Below are 21764 nucleotides of genomic sequence, written 5' to 3'. Positions count from 1 at the left end.
GGATGGAAGAAATCCTAGATTCAATCTTTGGTTAACCCAGCAAGCGGGATTGGAGGAAGGAGGGACAGGTGATTTTCTTTATAACTCTATTATTGGACTTGTCAAAAAAGAGCTTATATTGCTCTTGTAAAATCAATTAAGAAAAATGAAGTAAATGGTTGGTGAATGGCTTTGGGAGAGAAGTTTTCAAAGAGGGAATGTTGTTACTGTGGTGTAAACTCTAAGAAAATCTGAAGAAGAAAATTAGAATCCCCAGAACATATAATTAGGGTATTATTATTCATTCTGTAAAGGATTTTTCTCTGCTCTGAAAGAATCTCCACAGGCTCCTTTTTAAAAAGGCAACTCCATTCAAGCTCTTGCACATTTAACAGATGATTAACCACGCACTTGACAGGGGGGTGGGGCCAAGAAAGAGAAAGTTTCAGGAGTCAGTGCCAATTGAAGAACTATCAGAAATGAAGATAAGCTCCATTGATATTATAATGTAATTATCAGGGAAATTATTACATTGAAAAAATTCAAAGTTCACACAGTTTTTCTGGAGAAAGGGCACCGGGTTCTTCAGGGAGAAGGGGAAGGTGCCTACCTCCCTGGGGTGGGGAAGATGTGCAAGGCCATCGATGTGAGAACACTACCCAACTGGCAGATACTATAGCCAAGTCCTAGCTCTTACTGTGAAAGCAACTCCTTTTCAGGTGTCTGCAATTAGTCAGAGAAGAGAGGTGGGTGGTAGTGAGCAGATAAGAGATCTTTTTTTTTTTTTTTAAGAAAAGAATAAAAGCTAGGTAAAGTAGACCTGGCAGTCACCATGAAAATAAAAGAAACACTGAGAACCTTGCATCATGAGCATGATGTGGGCCTACCAGATCCTTTAGTCATGAAAGCAGAAGAGGATGAGAGCTACTAATGCATTTTTCGTATTTGATAAAAGAAAAAAAAAAAACAAACAAAAAACAGCCCTGCCTTATTGACTTACCACGTACTTGTCACTAAGGGGACAATTTAAAAAAGAAATTTTCTACCAAAAGAAAGGAAATCGGGCCAGAGGCCTCTTGGGCTCCCACCTACAACTTCTATGTGATAAAATCAAGTGAAAAACAATAAGCACAGCCTTGAGGTGGAGACGGAGAAGGCACAGTGTGGCAATATCTTGGACTCCTCTGGATTATGTAAAACAGGGGTGACAGACTTTTTCTGTAAAGGGCCAGATAGTAAATATTTTACTTGGCTTTCTGGGCCAAGTGATAAAATCTAGAATGTTATGTAGGCACTCTAATAACAAAAGCAAAAGAGTAGATTCCCACAGCTTTTTAAGTTAACCAAATTCAAAACTTTGTTTATGAACACTGAAATTTGACTTTCATATCATTTTCATGTGCCATGAAATCTTCTTTTATAAAATTTCTCAGCCATCTGAAACTGGAAAAAGCATTCTGAGCTCATGGGCCCTACAAAAATAGGTGGTGGACTGGGTTTGGCCCATGGGCTTTAGATTCTAGACGTGGATGGAACATTTCCAGGTCAAGACAGGAGCCCTTAATCAGTCAAGGTCCTACAAGCTCAAGTTGAGGTTGGGCGGCTCTTCAAAGTTCTTCTCAACACAGCAGTGCTGCCAGGGACAGCCACAAGAAGTGGCAGGGGACAGCCCGGCCTGCCATGCAGTGGCATCTCTGCAGTGACTGCTCCAAGCCCAGTTAACTCAGGTGACAGCTGGGTTGTCCCTACCCTTTCAGATCTGGTGCAACTGACCCCTCCCTCCATCTCCAGCCTTAGGGAAGTCAGACTCCAAGGTTTCAGTTACTTCCCAAGGAGCTTGCCTGCTTGTGTCCAGGAGCAATTGCTTCTGCTGAATTCGGCCAGTTTATGGATTCACCTGCCCTTGTTTTCATGATTGCTTTGACCAGAATGGGGGAATTCAGTTGTTTTAATATTCTTGAACAAAGTCACAGACATCGAATTGAAGATTTAGGGAGATAATGTCAATTTACATGGCAGCAACAATAGCATCTGCTCAACATTGTTTATGTCAAAATTAGAGCCAACATTTCCAGACAACTGGCTTGTTTTGCCAGATACTTTTCATATATTATCTTATTTAATCCTCCAAGAGTCATGGGAAATAGACTTAAAAAATAAAACAATTATTACCCCATTTTATAAAAAAAAGGGAAGGAAGGTAAAAGAAGTTGAGGAATTTACCAGCCACAGAGCTCATTAGTGGCAGAGATGAATTTTGAGCATGGTCTGCGACTCAGAGCCTGTGCTCCGAAATGCTACCTGATCTCCATCTGTGGCGCTTCAGTTGAACACCAGACCTTTTTCTTCTTGAAAGTTCTTTCCCCACCTCCTTTCTCCATTCTCACTGGCCAGACTCCCTTATGGAGTGTTCTGGCTTCTAGCCATTTTCCTGGTCCTCTCCTCACCTGCATCTTTCTCACCTCTTCTTCCAGATTGCTCCCAGGAACTCCTAGTACCCTGATACAATTATCTGCAGTAATTTAGTTCTTACCAGCTCCTATTCCCAAACTAAGCTCTAGAGGAAGTCTTCCTTGAGAAGTAATGACATTTTATAGGAAGAAAACATTGATTGGCCAACTGGATGTAGGACAATAGCACAAAATCTATCCAGAGAGGGTAGAAGAAATGAAGTGCTTTAGAAAATTAGAAAAATGAAGAATTTTCCTTTCTTTCTTGGGGGCATGCAGCAGATAGACAAGAAAGGATGAAGTCAGGAATTGCTGAGCAGCATGGCAGAGAAGATATAGGACTTTTTAAAAAGAGTTTGCTTTGCATGTAAATGTTCAGTAAGATCTTCCATGCATTAAAAAACTTTGTGAGAGTATACAGAATATGCGAAATCAAGAAATGAAGAATTCGGTGGAGATAAAAGGTAAGAGATGAATGTAAGCTTCTTGAGAATCTAAAGAAATTCTGTAGACCTGCCATATTGGATTTTTGACATTGGACTTCCCATAAGATGTGCTGATATTACCCAAATCTTTAGCAACAGGGTGAATCTACATGATAAAGTGTGACCCACAGGGAAGAAGACAATTCTCTGTGGGTGGGGAGTAGAGAATGCAGAAAAAGGAATGTGTAAAGAAGGTGAGTTGAAGGTCAAATGAAAACCATATTAGAGAGGGTGGGGGAGATTTAAAAGGGATCTGAATAAGGGCAGGATGGTGGGGCTACTGGGAGGGATGGGATAAATATGAGAGAGATGATGGCATTGGTTGGGGTTCAGGCACAGGAAACAGCAGCTTTTCTAGGTGTTTTAACCAGAAAGGAACATGATGTAGGGATCTGGGTTCTTTCTAACATTGCTGGAAAGGCAGAAGAAGCAGATTCCTGGCCAACCTCTAGGAATGAACAACATTGCAAAATGGCCCACCTGGGAGTTGTACCCCTATCTCAGTAAAAAAAGGGGAGGATTAGGAGGCCACGTTCAGCACTGTCAATTTCAGGAGGAGCCTACCCTAGCTGTAATAGGAGCTGCTGTTGCAAGTAGTGCTTCTAGAACTATGCTGTACCCACTCCATCTGCAAGAGCAGAACATGCATGCCTCAGCCCACGCCTTGCAGTCCTAATAGCAGCAAGTGCCTGGGTGTTGGAGCATAATTGTGCTTGCCAACAGAAACTGGCATAGCAAGATATCTTCCATCTCATTTCTCTTTCCGGATTTCATATGAGTGGCATCTTATTGGTGGAACCAAATAAGATTAAGAAGCTAGTGACAGGCCAAGCCGTACTGGAGCCAAAGGCAAAAGGGAAACTAATAATATTGTAATACATAATGTAATAGTGCATTACATTTTAATTTTTGAAAATATTACATTAGCATTATTTGTCTGGATTGAATTTTTTGATGTCCCCTTAAATCTTGTGCATGAGGTGCCTTACTTGTGTCCCCCTAGTCCCAGCCCTGTTAAGAACCCTAGCTGCAAGGGAGTCTTAGAGTTTTTGCTTTTCATCCACCGCAGTACTGAAGGTGCACTGGGGGAGATTGGGATGGAGGCAGAGAGGCATCTGTGACAGTTCATTTTATGTGTCAGCTTGGCTGGGCTATGGTGCCAATGTTTGGTCAAACACCAGTCTAGGTGTTGCTGTGGAGGTATTTTTTAGATGGGAGTAACATTTAAATCTTTGACTAAAGCAGATTACCCTCCATCATGTGGGTGGCCTCATCCAATCAGTAGAAGGCTTTAAGAGAAAAGACTAAGGTCCCCAATGAAGGGGGTCAAAAGGTACAAACTTCCAGTTATAAGATAAATTAGTCCTGGGAATGTAATGCACAACACAATGACTATAGTTAACACTCCTGTAAGATATATTTGTAAGTTGCTATGACAGTAAATCCGGAAAGTTCTCAATGCAAGGAAAAAATATTTTTTCTTTTCTTTTCTTTTTTTTTTTTTTTGAGTATCTATATAAGGTGATGGATGTTAACTAAATTTATTGTGGTGATCATTTCACAATATATGTAAGTCAAGTAATTATGCTGTATGCTTTAAATTTATACAGTGCTGCATGCCTATTGTATGTCAATAAAACTGGGGGTGTGTGTGGAGGTGACCTCTCTAGGTATTTCAGCTAGAAAGGGACATAACATAGGGAATTGGGTTCTCTCAAACTTTTTGGGAGGACAAGAGAAGCAGGCTCACACATGAACACATACATCCTATTGACCTTGTTAGTTCTGTTTCTCTGGAGAACCTTGGCTAATACACTTGGAGGAGGTGGGGATGGAGACAGAAAGGCAGTTTGCTAGGTCCTCACCACTGAATGGAAGAAAAAGTACTGGGTTATAGTTTTAAGGCAGAGGGAGGAAGACAGAAAAGGAGGAGACTAAGCTGATTCCCAGGCTCCCAGTGTGGATGCCCAGCTGGTGCCCTTGACCTCAATAAGGAAGACAAATACAGTACTAGACATGCCCCTGAGAAAACAGAGCCTGTGCTCATCATCCTCACAAGACACAGTTAACATCGCCCAAGTGCAGCTGGGTTCCAGGGCATGGGATCCACCCCATACGTGTCACAGGTTGCCTGCAATAGGCAATTTGGTTGATCCCTCATTCAGTCAGATTCTTATCCATTAAATAAACAGTTGTTAAGCGCCTACCAGTGTCAGGTACTGTTCTAGGCTTTGGAAGTCTAATGGCCAATGAAAGATGAGTTCAGTTCTTTTATGATGTTTTCATTCTAATTTAGGAAGATATAATAAACAAACATACAAACAAACAAAGGAAATAATTACAGATAGTAATGTGTGCAGTAAGGACCACAAAATAGGGCAGTGTGATAGCGACAGGGAGTGGGGGTTTCCCTGGACGTGGTTATTCAACTCAAATATACCTGGCACGCATGGCAATGTGGGAACCAACTAGATGGCCTTAGGATGTGGGGTGGGCTGAGCTGCTGGGTGTGTGAACAAGCTGGAATGAAAGTCAAGAACTCTGGGCTTATGTGAATTATTAAAGGGAACCCAAGCATAATACGAGTATCTGTAATGCATTCCTTGGTTCCCCCACACCGAAGGGCAATAGATCAGAACTGAATGAGCCTCTATGAGGTAATGCAGGTGGTGGGCTGGACAGCAAGGTCAAGGCCCAGGGCTGAATGTAAGAGCAGCATGGGGATTCCTGTGAGACCAGAGGCTCTCTGGGGTGCAGGCAATGCCCAGGGCTATTAAATCCCCAGACTGACACAGTGCTTGGCACTTGCTGGGTTCTCTCTAAAGGTCAGTTGACAAGTTGAGAAATTCTTTGACTGGAGATGGAAGCAGCAGCTCCAGCAGAAGCAGGGAGCCCGTGCATTCTGTGCGATTTCTTCACACTTGAAGCATTTGCTTCCCTCTATGAAACAAGTCCTACAGCCTCCCAGGTAGGAAGGGGAAGCTGGCCAAATGGCTCCAATTTTGTCTCCTTGATTTCAGCACTTGCTGTCCCCTGGGGGACTGGGATTTGTTTTTAACACTTCTGCCATAATGTGGCTCCAAATCCTTTCCTTAGGTTTGTCCCCTTAGCAGCTGAGACAGCCTAGAATTCTAGAAGACTTCATTAGATGCTAAGGGAGTAGAAAAGACTAGAACGCCAAGAGAGCTCAAGAAGGATAAGCTATCAGGTTTACATTGAATGATTTCCTGATCTTTCTAGACCTGCTGGTTCTGGTACCACATACTGTGTAGAGAGATTGTTCAGATCTAACCCCAAAAGATGGGTATAGTTTCACAGATGACATGACTCAGCTCTAGGCCCATTGCCACAAACAGGGAACAAATCTTACTTCCTTTCTGCAACGAAGCTGGTATCTGCCATAAGATTGTATTGCCAGATCTAGCAAATAAAAATACAAGACCCCAAAAAAAAAAAAAAAAAAAAAAAAATACAGGACACTCATTTAAATTTGAATCCCAGATACATATAAAAGAATTTTCTAGTATACGGACATCCCAAATATTGCATGGTCCAAATGTTGCATGAGATATATTTGTAACTAAAAACAATTTGTCGTGTATCTAACATTCAGACTTGACTGGGAGGCTCCAACTTTATCTGCCAACCATACTTAAGACCAAAGAGGAGACTAACTTGTCACCTGCACCAGGCCCTTTCCACCCAGTCCTCATTCTGGGTTCCAGTCCTGGGTCTCCGCACATCCCACAGTGGTGTGTGGTGGAGCTTTTCAGTTGCCCCACTCGTAAGCTGTGACTTCTTCCTTCATTTGAGACCCTACCCACTCCCATTTCTATACAACAGGGGCTCTTGCCTGTTTGGACGGAATCACAGTATCTGAACATACGAGGAGCCTATTATCCACACAAGAGGAATTCTGCATTCTGTCACAGTTTTAATTCAGTCAGCACACAACAGCCTTGCACTTTTCTTCGGGAACACTGAACTCAGTCCCTCAGTGACCCTGCTTAAAATTCCCCGGGACGGGAAAGCTTCAGACTAGAACATTTCCATTTCTCTTACATATCAGAGAATTCAATAGTCAGCCAACCATATGACATGCCTGGGGGCCATTTTCAGCTCCGTTTTAACCTGTTGAACTCCGGGTAGCAACTTCTGTATTTTTATCTTATGTTATGCTTTCTTTGAGGCAGTAAGTATGGGGCAGTGAGGTTAAAAAGAAATAACTAACAACTTTCAAGAAAACAATCTAAAATAAGCAACTGTGTAGTGATTATAAAAATACACAGATTTCCTCTTCTTCTACTGGTAATGTTGAAGCCCACATATTTGTGATGTGTCTGCATGTGATGTGTATTTAGCCCCACGGTTCTTTTGCATTGAACCTTTTGGGTCAGATGTGTGAGACTTCCTCCCACCCCCCACAGCATGATCAGTGCAGGACTTCTTGCTTTCTCATGTGGGAGCAGAGTGATAATACTGTTTCACTCTCAATTCAGAAATTAAGGGTAATGGCCATGTGGACCATAACAAAATCCACCCAGATATTAGCTGGAATTCCTGGTCCTGGCTCTTTTACTGCCTCTGGCTATCTAGGCAGTGTTTAAAAGTGCCTCCAGTCACCTCCCTTTTTCCTTTGCTTATGTGGGCATGAGACTGTGAGTTCTTCTATGGCTTGCAAGCTCCGTGAGGGCGAGGACTTTGTCTTGGTCACCGCTGTCATGGCCTGCTCAGGCAGCCATAACAAAACACCAAAGCAACAGACGTTTCTTTTCTCACAGTCCCAGAGGCTTGAAGTCCAAGATCAAGGCACCAGCAGATTTGGTACCTCCTGAGGCCTCTCTCCTTGGCTTGTGGACGGCTGCCCTCTTGCTCTGCCCCACCTTGGTCTCTCCTTCGTCCACGAGTCCCTGGTGTCTCCTTGGGAGTCCAAATTTCTTCTTCTTATGAAGACACCAGTCCGACTGGATGAGCACCCACCTGAATGGCCTCATGTAAACTTACTTGCCTCTTCGAAGGCCCAGTCTCCAAATACAGTCACATCCCCATGTATTAGGGGTTACGAATTCAATGTATGAATTTTGGGGACACACAGTTCAGTCCATAAGAACCACTGTACGTCCAGTAAACTAATTCTGTGCCTGGCACCTGGTACTCAGTAAATGCTGAATTAATACAAGGACTTTGATAATGTCATCGCTGAGACTTGCCACTCTAGAGTTTCCTGTAGTAGCTAATCCAGAGTGTGCCGGACTTTGACGCTGCTTTTCTACCCACACATTTTACTGGCCATTGATGGTGTCATGGCCAGTAATCTGACCAGATACTAGATTTGTGACACACAGCTTCTGAGAGATGAGGCTGTATGGATGTCAGGGCATCCTTCCCACTCCCAGGTGCAGAGCCTGTCACTTCCACGTTGTCTCCACCGGCTCCCCGTCAGGCTGCTGATGGTGCCTGACGGGAAATGCAGTGTCAGTAACGAGGTTCCCCAGCTGTCATGGCTAGCCCTCCTTCCAGCAGATGCTTGACCTCACCCTGTGGAGGCATTCATCTCCCCGCTTCCGTTACGTCCTTCAAATTGGGAAGAAAAAATTATAACCCACGAAAGGTCTGCTACTTTTCTGGGGGAGATTGGGCATCTCAACAACATACCCATTGTCTGCACTGAGCTTTGCTCTGCTAGTCTTTCAGGGCAAGGAAGAAAGAAAAAAAAGCCCCAAACTTTGATCCCTGGGGAGGTGAAGCGGAAGTTGATCTTCACCATTAAATTTTTTTATAGATAGCAAAGTCCATGTCTCCACCTGCATCCAAAGCACGGAGGCAGCTGCAGAACAAAGCACCAGAGAAAAATAGCTGACCAGAATCTGCTAAATTGCCCGTGTACAGGTGCAGCTTGTTTTCCATCTCGGTGGCAGTCACCAGTGATTGACAATGTTTTACCCAGAGGACTTAACCCTTTCTTCCCCTAGAGGAGCCCGAGTCAAGGACCATGGCTTAGCAAATAATTCCTGCCCCTCTGTCTGTTCTGAAGAAATTCAACCGAAATGGATGGCAACAGAGCTTCAAGCCAGTGTTCGCGTCGGTGAAAGAAGCAGCGCAACAATTTTAGACAAAAGTTTTGGAGAATTATCGCTGGGCCTTTCCAGTGCTGTTGCCAGGGCCGGGGTACTCCTCTTGGACTAAGAGACACCCAGATAGAGACTGTGTGTGATGGACACTCTTCTAGAACGGGAGTGACATCGTGGGCTGGACTCTCGAGGTGTGCAGTGGGTCTTGCACCTGACCTAGAAAACCAATTCCTGTTTGCCCTCAGCTTTTTCCCCTCACCATCTAACAAGCTGTTTCAGAGGGTAAGTGGCAGAAAGAAGACACTGCCATGCAGCCTAATTTTAAAACTTCCTAAGAAAGGGGCCCCTGGGTGGCTCAGTCGGTTAGGCGTCTGCCTTCGGCTCAGGTCATGATCCCGGGGTCCTGGGATCGAGCCCCACATTGGGCTCCCTGCTCAGTGGGGTGTCTGCTTCTCCCCCTGGCCCTCCGCCCTCATGTTCTCTCTCTCTCACGCACTCTCCCTCAAATAAATAAATAAAATCTTAAAAAAAAAAAAAAAACAACTCCCCAAGATGGCGAACTGGGCAGCCTTGCCTCACTGGTTCTGAGCTGGTTTGTTTGTTTCCCCCACGACAACTCCCACAGCATCTCCGTGGGGTGACTTTTCATAGTTGTGCACAAGGATGTGAGCCATGTGGGGAGTCCCCTTGGAGGAGCTGAATTTGTGTAGAGTTCAGACAGGCAGGTCATCTGCATAGGGGCCGTCTTCGGAGCTTTCATGGGGGGGGATGAATTGAGAGATCACACAGGGACAGGGCAATGTTTAACAAACGACAAGAACAAACATCGTGAGGGTGGCATGAATCGCTCTCAGAACCTCCACAAGATCTGAACATTTGGAACAAGGCCAAGTGCAAAGGAGGAATTACCTCCTCAACTGTGAGCCCTCCAGCGAGAAGGGAAGTTTGTTACTGTTCTCCTGAGCCCAGCGGTGGACCCCTCCGCAGAGCCTGGAGCCAAGGAAGAGAGAATGCTAATGAAGTGATAGTTTTGTGGGTCAGATGGCTTTTTGTTCTGGTAGGTGTAGTATAAGTCACCTCATCTCAGCACTAGGAACCTCACAGATGAACATTTTTAATAATTTGAATGCCTAGAACACCATGATATGAGCACAGAGCATGACCTCCTTAACCCTCATGGTCATAGAGCAATGGTTTGACTTCAAATGGAAAAAATGACATGCAGACAACTCTGACACTTTGGGAGTCTTAGTAAATTTCCAGTTACCACACATGCCCCAGGAGCTCCCTACTCTGGGGCTTTGGCCTCGACATGGGCTTTGAAACGAGTCCATGCTAGGCTGAGGGCATCTGTCCAGATGTTCTGGTCTCCACCCTCAAACCAGTTAATCTGGAAGTAAAATAATCAAAGGAACTCTGTGGCCTGGAAGCCAATCTCTCTCATTCGTATATCAGAACTTCTGTAGGAGTCTTGGTAGAGCCATGTGGCCAAAAGCTTTTGCATTTTAAAATTTTGCATTTTCAATAATTGCTTTGATCTTGAAGATGGACAGCAGCTGCTAGCGATGGCGTATGAAATAAAATACCAAGATTATGCAGAATTTAAAGCCTCAGCACCATGGCGATAATCTAATGAGGCAAAAGCTTGGATGTATGTCAACTTAACCAGAACAATAGGTGCTGCCAACCAGACAGTGATACTGTAGGAAGTAATGCCTCAGAAATGACATAGTCTGGAGGTCCGGCGGCAGAACCCTTCTCCGTGGGAGTTTCTAGCTGGCATGGGGAATAGGCGTTTGCTCCGGACCAATTCATAAAATCTTCTGTGGGGGTGGTGAGAGCAAATCCTAAATTCTACTTCAATATTTACTCCTGTTATGTGGACTTACGTTGCCACGACAGTGGAAGAAGAGAACTCACAGGCCCAGAGGGACCCATGGGGCAGCTGAGTGCCGGAGCCTTTCTTTTCCTTTGGGTCACTCCATGAGGGCGATACTCTTCTTAATCACCACACTCATTCTAACAGATTTTTGCACAAGGGGTTATATAGAATGCTCTAGACTTTGGATATTCTTGGCCTTGGGAAAATAATTTTTTTTTTTTTAAGTCTGTAAAGGTAATTACCATTATTTACAGTTCTGAGGGCAAAGCCCCACCCTGGGCTCCAGGCCAGGGGATCTCAGGCTGGAGTGTAGTGAGGTGAGCCAACTCCAAGACAAAAGCACAATTATGCTCACATAAAAACCAACACTGGTGGTAGTGGGATGAAGGAAACACCCACGCAAGGGGGAGGGGTGGGCAGGGAGGGGCTTTCTTTGAAGTTTTGCATAAACCTTGTAAAGTTCCCCCCCACCCCCCGCCCCCTCCCATCCCCATTCGTCCTGGGAATGAAGATTCTGAGTTTTTATCCTGGGTCTCTTACTAAGCTGTGCCATAAGGAAACGGACTTCCTTCTTACTTGATTTGCCAATTTTTAAAACTGAACTTTAAATAAAAGAATTCTAGAAGAATTAAGAAAACGGGAAGTGTTGTGTAAGGTGTTATGGAGCTTTCTTCATTTCTTGGCAGAAAGGAACTCAAGCAAAACACCAAAAGAAGACATCTTTCTTTTTTAAGGCCGCTTCGCCTGCCCTCCCTCCTCTCGGATTCATATCCATTTTCCAGTTAGGAATGTTTTAAAGCTGTGGGGCCAGAGAAGGTGTTGCCACAGTGTATCTGGTTCTCCCAGTCAGAAAATAATTAGCTAATACCGAACGACTCACACACATTACCTTCTTGTTAACTATGCTATCTGCATCTTTTTCTTCCTGCCAGGATGAAGGCCAGGTGATTATTTGTGCTGATGTTATGAATCAGTGACAAGAGAGCATGTAATGGAAGTGTTGACATGCCTTGAGATACATGGGTGCTACAAGGTAACCCTGAGCAGGGACAGGGAGAGTCCGAACCCCCTGGGCACGCACCCCAATCCGGCCCAGAGCAGCTGAGTGCGTTGGTTCGCAAAGGGTTGGCTCCATCGACTGTCCACAGCGCAGCAGTTCAGGAGAAAAACCACAGGCAGTGGGATTTTGCCCGTCAGCCCAGGAGGAAAACGCTCTTTGGGAAACAGTGGTAGACCCGTGACGTCCTCTGGCTGTGACCTCAGCCAAGCTAAGGCTGAACATACTTGGGAAAGCCAGCCTGCCCCTCACGGCTGCCCACCCGATGGAACTCGAGCGAGCCGCTCTGCACACCCTGCTCTTCGCTGCCCCGCAGCAAAGAGGAAAGGGGAATTACGGGCGGGCTGGACTTGAAACACTGCTAAGGCCCCACCTGAATTTCAGGTGCCCCAGGGAGTCCTTTCAAGCACCTGGAGTTGAGGCTGTTTCAAGGTACAGATGCAGTATGTGTTTGTCTTGCTTTTGTTTGCCCCTGAATACAAGTACCAGCTGGAAGCCAGAAGGTGTGGAGTACTGCAAACAATTCTGACTGTAAATAAAGAGAATGGAAGAGTTTAAAAGCCAGTGCTAGGAGCTGAGGCCTGGAAGGGTGGGAGGAGGGGGAAGAAAGGGGAGAAGAAATACATTTACTAGAGGAAATAGAAAAATACACAGGAATTTGTAATGGTGTGCTACTGCTGCGTATTTTCCATGATATGGTAATATCCCTACATACAGTTCGTCCTCAAATTATCGATGTACAGAAAATAAGCCTTTGGACCTGTGATCTGCCTTGTTCAGACTGAACGTGCCTCTAAGGTGCCGGGCACCGTGGTAAAGCCTCAGAATCAATGACAGTGACAAGAAAGTAGACAGCAGTGACACTGATGACGAGATGGCCACATGACACAGGTGTCCCAGGGGCCGTGAGAACGGGATGGGCCAGCCGTGTCTCCCCAGGGTAGTGAAGGGAGACTGGAGAGGGGAAGCACCGAGAAGGGATGTCACACACAAACGTCTTCTTTCACCCCCAAAGCGACCCCAACAGACACAATTCCCACAAGGGTGTGAAATGTATTGGTGGTGGTCTTTTATTAGCCATTCCTTTTGGACCAGGATAATGTCACTGTAGCATATGAAATTTGGAAACACATTTTACTTAAATGCTAAAGTTTGATGTGATTATTTCCCGGGCAATATGCAACATCGAGATTCCTTTGTGATCAACCTATTTTGTCGAAGGTTGTTCTGCAAAAGGCATTAGACATTTGGAAAATAGTAAATGTTTAACTTTCTTATCTAATTATCCTGATACCCTGGTTTACAAGCTGTGTGATCTGAGATACAGAGCATTACCTTTCTGAACTTTAGGGTTTTCGTTTTGTTTTAAATGGGAGTAATAATAATATCTACCTTTTAAGTTTTTTTTGTAAAATTATAAAGATTTTATTTATTTGTCAGAGAGAGAGAGTATAAGCGGGGGAGTGTCAGGCAGAGGGAGAGGGAGAAGCAGACCCCCCGCTGAGCAGGGAGCCCAATGCAGGACTCAATTCCAGGACCCTGGGAACATGACCTGAACCTAAGGCAGATGCTTAACCGACCAAGCCACCCAGGCGTCCCGAAAATTAAATGAGATAATGCATACAGGGAGCCTCGTACCTAGCCTGTGCTCAGTGAATGGTAACTATTATTAAAATTAGCCTATAATCATGAATAATTACAATAATAAATACTTTTCCTTTTCCTGCTAAATTGTGCATAGGACAAAGTGAATGGGAATAATGACAACTATTTTGTGAATTTAATGGAGACAGCCTACTAAAATGGTTCCATAAATTTTTGAGCGAAATAATCCAGTAGTGCTGAAGAGTAATTTATTTAATAGGATAGATGTCAAAATTATATGTCCCTGGCTGTGTAGACAGAGTGTCATAGCGAGGTTACCCACAATGGCCCACATTCTCAAGAAGCTGACCAGACTCTTGTTTACACTCAGGAGTACTTACACTAATCCTAAGGAGAATGAGAAGATCAAAAGCTGAAAGCACATCAAGAGTAAAAGGTAAAGGGGTTCAGCAGCACCCTGAAGTTCAGTCACATAGAGATCTGAGTGCAGTGTCATGACCATAAGCAGACCTGCTTTAGCTGGACCCATGCCGAAAGATGCGGCGCCCCAGAAAGCCAGGTCTGTGTGTGACTTGTGCACCTGTGCCTCAGGGTCTCCAGGCAGCTCCTGAGACTTCTTAGGTAAACACGGCTGGCCTGTTGAACAAAGAGTTGTTGGAAGTGTTCAGGGTTTTTTTTAGATGATAAAAATATGGGTGATGAAAATGACTGGATTCACTTACAGGCATGAAAATAGATAACATGAAGCTGTGAGTCCTCAAGGGAAGTGGCTCAGACTTAGCAACAGTCATAGCATGGACTTTTGTTTGTGAATCTAGGAATCATTTCTCTCAGAAATCTACTGAAGTTTTAAGGAAAGAGTGGTCGAGATACCAGATTCACAGGCAACAGGGCTCAGATATACACAAATTTTAGAAGCCTTTTGAAGGGTTTTTACCCTCAGATGAATGGGAATGCAAAATATTATGCAAATCAGATTTAATCTTCTGGATAATTTGCCTCAATAAAAAAAGTTAAAGCAGTAACAGGAAGGCTCCATCCACATTTTAAGATTGTGTTTTTATGTAAATAAAGTATTGCTCAGAATGCACCCGGGGGCTTGAGTAGAAGTCACTGCCTGGATGGGTCCTCCATCTTGGATTCCCTGGCTTTGGGAGCACATTTAGATGGTGATCAGTCATGGTTTTAATGTTTAAGGCTGAATTCAGTGAATGCCACTGGCTGATGTCAGGCAGGGAAGAAGACAAAAGAGAGCCAGAAAAAAAGAAAAGGGGAGAGTGTGAGAAAGGGAAGAGAGAATGAAAAAAGACAGAAGACTGCTATGTGACCATGGAAAGGTGCCACAGAAAAACTAATGACATTTTCTTAGATTCCTTCCATAGATTCCCGATCCCCGCAATTTTTAAAAAGATTATATTCCGCTTGGGAACATTCTGTGATATTGAGCACAAACACAGATTTATAAGAATTATCTCAGTCATACAAGAAATAGGAGATAATACATTGATCAATAGACTCAGTTTCAGTATCAGGTGCTAAGTGTTTTGATACACATTTTTAGGACACTATGAGAACACAGTGAGGGGGTCACTAACCCATCGTTCGTAAAGAGAAAAGGAATCTTGGTGCAGATGACAATCGAGATGAAACCTGAATGGCGATATTTGGCAAGGGCATGGTGTGGAAAAGCGTGTTTTCAAGTGGAGATTACAACCCAAGGGCTTTGAAGTAGCAATGGTGCTTGGAAGGAAGTACTGTGGTCTTCCTGTAATGTGAAGAGGACCTATACATGAATCACAAAATGGAGAAGCCGCAGAGGACAGATCATGGAGGTCTGTGCTGGGCTTAGCTGCTTGGATTTCCAGGTAACAACCAAGTTTTTTTTTTTTTTTTTTTTTTTTTTTTTATTACAGATAGAGTGCGCACATACCTGGGGGCGAGGGGCAGAGGGAGAGGGAGAGAGAGTCTCCAGCACACCCCAATGAGCGCAGAGCCTGACTCAAGGCTCGATCTCACGACCCTGAGGATCATGACCTGAGCCGAAAGAAACCAAGAGTTGGCTGCTTAACTGACTGAGCCACCCAGGCGCCCCAATCCAGTTTCTTACTTTTGCTGTCACTTCTGAGGTGACTGAATTTCATTTGAGAGTTTCCTGTGATCAGAGCACAGGACTTGATTTACAGTCATTATTCTAAGCAAACAGGAAAAGCTGAATGGATTTGGTGCAGTGGATGGGGGGACACCACTGGTTTCAAGCAGGTTTGATTTGCCAGGTTTGCATTTTATGAAATATTCTGTGGTACCTCAAGTTGGTCAGTTGATCTAATGAAGTTTTAGGTCAAATGGGGAATTACTGCTTTAATAGAAAGTGTAATTTATATGAACAATAGTCATTTGCCTTAAATATACAATGCATGAAATGATTTTGTTTTACTTGGTTCACGAAAAGGTTTTGGAAAAGGGACTCTGGCATTTTCTGTACACCTTCCGCCTCTTTCGACTTTAAAACATAATTTAAAAAATATTTTACATGCTTTTTTTGGGCTAACTTCATTTTTTAAGTTCTCACATTTAAAATCTACAAATACAGGATGGCAGCAAAAACACAAACACCTGATAGCTGACTACAGAAAGGGATCATCACTTGATTCCAAAAGACACATCTAAATTAGTCTTATTAATTTATAGTTGCCTCTTGTATAGTAAACATTTGCTGGCTTTCCACATAATTTATTTCACATTTTTCAAATGTCAGGGAGAGTTTTCCTGGTTGGAAAGAACACAACACTGGGAGGAGGAGAGCTGAACTCTGATCAACAGTTGTTGGGCCAATCATTTAACCTTCCGGTGACTGGTTTGAAAAATGGAAGAATCATGCCTTTTCTGTGTAATGAAGTTTGTTATAAGGCTCAAATTTGGTAATGTTTGGCGAGGTCCTCTGAAAACCATGGTGGGGTGACAATGGCAATAAAATATGTGACATTTTCAAGGTGAGAGAAGTTAAGGCTCCTGGTTCAACTGCCCACCCAGCTCTTGTTCAATGCTTGACAACCAGGTGCTCAATCACATGTTGTTAAGTGTGTGCACGTGCACACACACACACACCCCTTCAAGAAACATTAAAAGTGTTAAAACTATTGATGATCCTGAATTATAAAAATGTATTTAGGAAAGTAGTTAATAACTCCAGCTTTTGATATATGTAAATAGAATTAGTCCCTCTCTCTATCCAGTTGTCAAGATAGAAAGTTAACACACAAAAATTAAAAAAACCTCTTTCCATGCATGTATAAAAATGTCAATTCTCCAGACTCTTACCTTCTTCCAACCCTCACTCATTCAAATTCATCACTTGTAATAACCTAGTTTTACAGGGGATTTATCTGAATGTAGACCATACTCTACATGGGATGTTTACTCTTAGTTGTGCATGAGGTTGAGAAGATTTAGAGCATTTTCAGAATTAGGATTTAGTAATGCAGCTTTTCAAAAGTTTTTTATTTTTTAAGTAGGCTCCACAGCCAACGTGGGGCTCAAACTCAGAACCCTGAGATCAAGGGTCACGTGCTTTATGGACTGAGCCAGCCGGGCGCCCCAGTAATGCAGCTTTTAAGTGAAGTAAGAATGTTACCAACTAAACAGCAGCAGGAGCAGGGGAATCAGCAGAAGGCAGAGTCCTGCCCTTGCTTTCTGTTATCCTGGACAAGTTACCTAACGAGTGTATAAAAGAAGGGTCTTTGTTTTATTTTTTGGACACATACATACTCTCCATCCCATTTCCAAAGTTTTACACAGAAGAGCTCTGAAGCGAACTTTTCAGGCATCGGAGGGTGTGGTGGGGGGTGGTGTTGGAAGGGTACAAATGCTTTCCTGCATTCTCTCTCTCGTTCACTTTCCCTCAGGTTATTCAGTTTGGGGAAAGCCATTTTTTGTTTGTTTGTTTGCTTTTAAACTTAGGCCCAAGCACAAACTTCTCAGGTCCTCTGAGATAGGATCCATTTTCAAAGGCAAGGATCAAGAGAAAAACAATCACCAGAGAAAATACAAAGAGCATAAAGTGTTTACAGTTAGCCTCTGGGCTGGAACTGGAACCTCTCTTTGCCTGGCTTCTTAACTGTTTCTGTTGAGCAACACCCATCTTACCCTCTACCACCTGGGGCCTATCCCCTCTCACTGAGACCTCCAGATTCAAGGAAGACCCCCTTGGGTCCTCTTGTTTGTGGTCTGAGGAACTCTGACCTTCCAAAGGACATAGGCAAGGCTGTGGACATGGATACAATGTAGGGCGCCTGGGTGGCTCAGTTGTTAAGCATCTGCCTTGGGCTCAGGTCGTGATCTCAGGGTCCTAGGATCGAGCCCCGCATCAGGCTCCCTGCTCAGCATGAAGCCTGCTTCTCCCTCTCCCACTCCCCCTGCTTGTGTTCCTGCTCTCGCTCTCTCTCTGTCAAATAAATAAATAAATAAAATCTTTAAAAAATAAAACAACAATGTAGATTTCATGTTTCAGGGGTGGTATCTCTCTACTCCTCCAGCAAGAAGCCTTGTTTACTAAGATCTACCCTTAGCATCAACCACGGTAACACCTGTTATCAGATGACACATCAAGTAAAGAGGGGATCATTCTTTCACACTGATACAAACTGACAAAGAACTCATTGTGTTTTTTTCAGAGTTTATTTATTAGTATTTTTTAAAGTAAACTCTACACCCAATGTGGGGCTCGAACTCACAACCCTGAGATCAAGAGTCACATGCTCTACCGAGACTGACCCAGCCAGGTACCCTGGATCTCACTGTTTTATAAGAAAGTCTATTCTGGCAAAAATCCCCACCCCACTATTACATTATTTTCTTTCTCTAGATTGTAGGGTGTTGGAGCAGGGATAAATTATGAATTTATCTGTGCTCTAGGTTTACAAAATGGCAGGACTGTGACTTCCGGAAGAGGAGGACACCGAGATGGAAGAGGTGGTCTTGTGAGCTTCTCTTCAGGAAGAGGATGTGTCCAAGAGACTCCCAGGAGGGAAGTGACCTTCAAACCTCCTAGGAGAGGAACCCATCATATCTAGCAGCAGGCATGCATGCATGGGCAGGGCTGACCAGACTGTATCAGTCTCCTACCCAGGGCCGTCCCTCTTCAGGAAAAGACCACAAAATGCAGAGAACAGACTAAACTCCTTATCTCAGCCCAGGATCTGCTCTATATTCTAGATGTTCTTCTTTTTTGAAATTCAAAGATGACAACAAGTCTGTCCTTGGCTATAGGGCATGCTAAATACAACAGTACTATATTCACATTTGAAGAAAAATCTACCTTCACTTTATGTGACTGCAGGATCTCCAGCAACTATGGTATAACAGTCTGTCGCAAGTGTATTGGATGTTTCAGTTTGCCAGACCTGTCATGATAAATTAATTACAGGATGTTGCAGAAATGGCAAAGCTCCAGCAGCATCTTGCATGGTTTAATATAGCCCTATTTCCCCATTTCAATGTATTTGTGGTTAGATAAATCCTCAGAAATTTACAGCTGCTATAGACTAGTTTATTATGTACTCTGCCTGCACACATGATAAGTATAATAAGAATTTAATGTTCTTAAAGTACATAGATTTTACTGACATTTCTTTACCACCATGGAAATATTTAGTTGCTAAAAGTAGCATCTGCGGATACTTCTGAACATTAACTTCAGTAGACCAGGCAGGGATGGTTAAAAACATTACCATGCTTTAACCATCTTCCATTTACTTCAAATTGAAGAACCATAGCTCAGAAAAAAATTGTGTGAAACATTTATATAAAATGGCCCTGTGAACAAATTTAATAGAAAAAAAAAAATTAACTACTGATTGTCGGTTGAAAACACTGAAAAACCGACTGAAGCGACCACACTTTTCTCCAGGGAATCTTCCTTTGGTCTCATGACTGCTTTTCTCAAGCTTCAGTTAATTTTTGTTCTGGCAACAGTTATTTTCCTCACCTTCTTGCTCTTTCCTCCTTCTGGACTTTATTTTTTCTTTATCTTCATTAAGCAAATAATTTCCATTCCAGGCAATTTTAAATGACTGGCAATATATGCATTTACTTACATAAAGGTTGTACAAACCAACCATTCCTGCACTTTCTTCTACCATATTCTTTCACAATTCTTGATAAGGATCAAGTGATGAATTAAGAAAAAAATGAACTAGAGTAAGTAAAATTAGATTGTTCAGTACTTTAAGAAACGGCACTGTGGTATATGTATTTGGGCCATTTTGATGTAATTGATGGAGGTGGACCATGTACTGTGGTTATATATGTACCTGTGCCCCTCCCCCCACCTTTTTTAGGTTGAGAGTAGAAATTAAAATTGTAGACTCTTAGCAGTCTTACCCTCCCTTTTTGGGATAACAAAAATAACCCAACCATAATCGAATGAATTCGAGGTGTTAGAAGAGCAACTTGAGGAAACAGTATGCAGAGAACATATGTCTGATGTAGATTTGAAGAGGATCATTAGAAAAAAAGCATTCTTTGTGTTTACAAAACAAATGTTTTTATGTTATCCAGTTCCCGCCTTAACTTAAAGTATTTCCTATTCACTTTAATAATTAGAGCAGAAGGATATGATGAATGAAGTGCCTCATTACCAAGTTTGCTTTCTGGGTCTCTACAGAGAGTAGCTGTCTGCTCCTGCCTAGTTGGTCCATTGTTAACCCCTAAATGATGCTGACATCAATTCTCCTGCAGATAATTGGGTCCATCCATAGATTGAGTTTGCCAGTCAACAGAGCCTTTTGATTGACGTGACTCTTGATGTTTTTATTATCTTTTATATGACTGGAATGGCGCCTTTCTGTTTCTTGAATAATATGTTACTGTACATGTATTACTTTGATTCCACAGAATCTATTATTTGAGAAAATGTAAGAATTAGAGTTTGGAGTAAAGATTTACCAAAATAATTATGGGACAAACAAGTTATCAGCTTAAAAAAATTTTTTTAAGTCAGCTATATTTCATTTTATTTAGGTGCCTGTTGCATTAAAGACATATTAGATCTTTCTAGTCTGAGTGTGGTTGTACGTACATCTAAATTGCTTCTTTATTCTAGCTTGTGCTGGAGTCTCCAACAATAAGCATTTACTGGCTTCCTCTACACAGCAACTGAGATCCAGTACTTCGGAGACTTCCCCGTGGAGTCTGACAACCTCCATTTACAACCAAGTGCTGATGTTTACTGGTCATGTGCACTAGGACAAATTACTCTACCTTCAAAATCTTGGTTTCCCTACTTACATGTAGGGCAGGGAAGATTCTAACTACCTCAGAGGTCTGATGTGAAGAGTAAATGAGATCATATACATAAAGTGAAGATTTGGGGAATATTTTCTGTCATTAAGTTCAATGAAGCAGAAATCAACAAATATATAGCCTTAAAAAGTTGGATTGTTGAAAAATGTTCTCATAATTTACTTAACAGATACGGTTCTCAGATGTAAATTATTAAAACATGTATAAATAAAAGTGTAAGGTCTTAGGGCCAATGGCTGGTTCCGTTGGTAGAGCATGTGACTCTTGATCTTGGGGTTGTGAGTTTGAGCCCCATGTTGGGTGTGGAGATTACTTAAAAATAAAATCTTTTAAAAAAAGTGTAAGGTCTTGAATTTTATAGGTTCTAGAACTTTCTCACTCTCAAAAATATTTGTGAGTTAAGGGGCGTCTGGGTGGCTCAGTAGGTTAAGTGTCCAACTCTTGATTTCAGCTCAGTCATGATCTCAGGGTTGTGAGATCGAGCCCCATATTGGGCTCTGTGCTGGGTGTGGAGCCTGCTTAGGATTCTCTCTTTTCCTCTGCCCCTCCCCCTGCTTGTGCACATGCTCTCTCTCTCTCTCTCTAAAGTAAGTAAATATATAAAAAATACTAAAAAAAATGTGTGAATTAAATATACAATTGAAGTGACATGTCATATGAAGCTATGAAATGGTAAGTTATTTCCCAGATATACTCTTGCTGAACTTCTTAAAGAGAAAATGTCTTTCTTTAATAAAACTTTACTATAACCTAAAAATAAAATTAAGGTCAAGTATTTGCTTTTCTAGAAAGAAACCTTACACAAGGTTTTAAAAGTACCAGTATTAGCCACTTAAAAACACTGATTTCATTTCAGATGTGCATTTTAAACATAAATTTATACCATGGTGTAAAATTTTTCATGTCTTAAATCTTTAAAAACTTGATTTTTGGGGT

At 42.6% G+C, this 21764-nt stretch overlaps 1 protein-coding gene across 8 annotated transcripts in view; it reads right to left on the bottom strand.

Moving 5' to 3' along the window:
* AHI1 (Abelson helper integration site 1) overlaps positions 1 to 21764 on the bottom strand; it is a 255463-nt gene that overhangs the window by 9434 nt on the left and 224265 nt on the right. For 4 of the 8 annotated variants that reach the window (XM_078054696.1, XM_078054697.1, XM_078054698.1 and 1 more), the window contains 2 exons: positions 14040 to 14165; positions 5122 to 5201 (listed from right to left, as the gene is read on the bottom strand). The exons of 1 other annotated variant lie outside the window; for it this stretch is intronic. In XM_078054696.1, coding sequence (XP_077910822.1) covers positions 5154 to 5201; positions 14040 to 14165 — 174 coding nt within the window. In that variant the 3' untranslated portion in view covers positions 5122 to 5153. Of the gene's footprint in view, positions 1 to 5121; positions 5202 to 14039; positions 14166 to 18213; positions 18573 to 18843; positions 18929 to 21764 lie in introns of those variants that run through there. 3 more of the 8 variants (XM_078054700.1, XM_078054701.1, XR_013441089.1) reach the window with 3 other exon arrangements.

Source organism: Halichoerus grypus, chromosome 9 (assembly GCF_964656455.1).
Source record: "Halichoerus grypus chromosome 9, mHalGry1.hap1.1, whole genome shotgun sequence".
Classification (NCBI taxonomy): Eukaryota; Metazoa; Chordata; class Mammalia; order Carnivora; family Phocidae; genus Halichoerus; species Halichoerus grypus.
The sequence above is the reverse complement of the archived record's forward strand: the minus strand, read 5'-3'. Positions and strand labels throughout refer to the sequence as shown.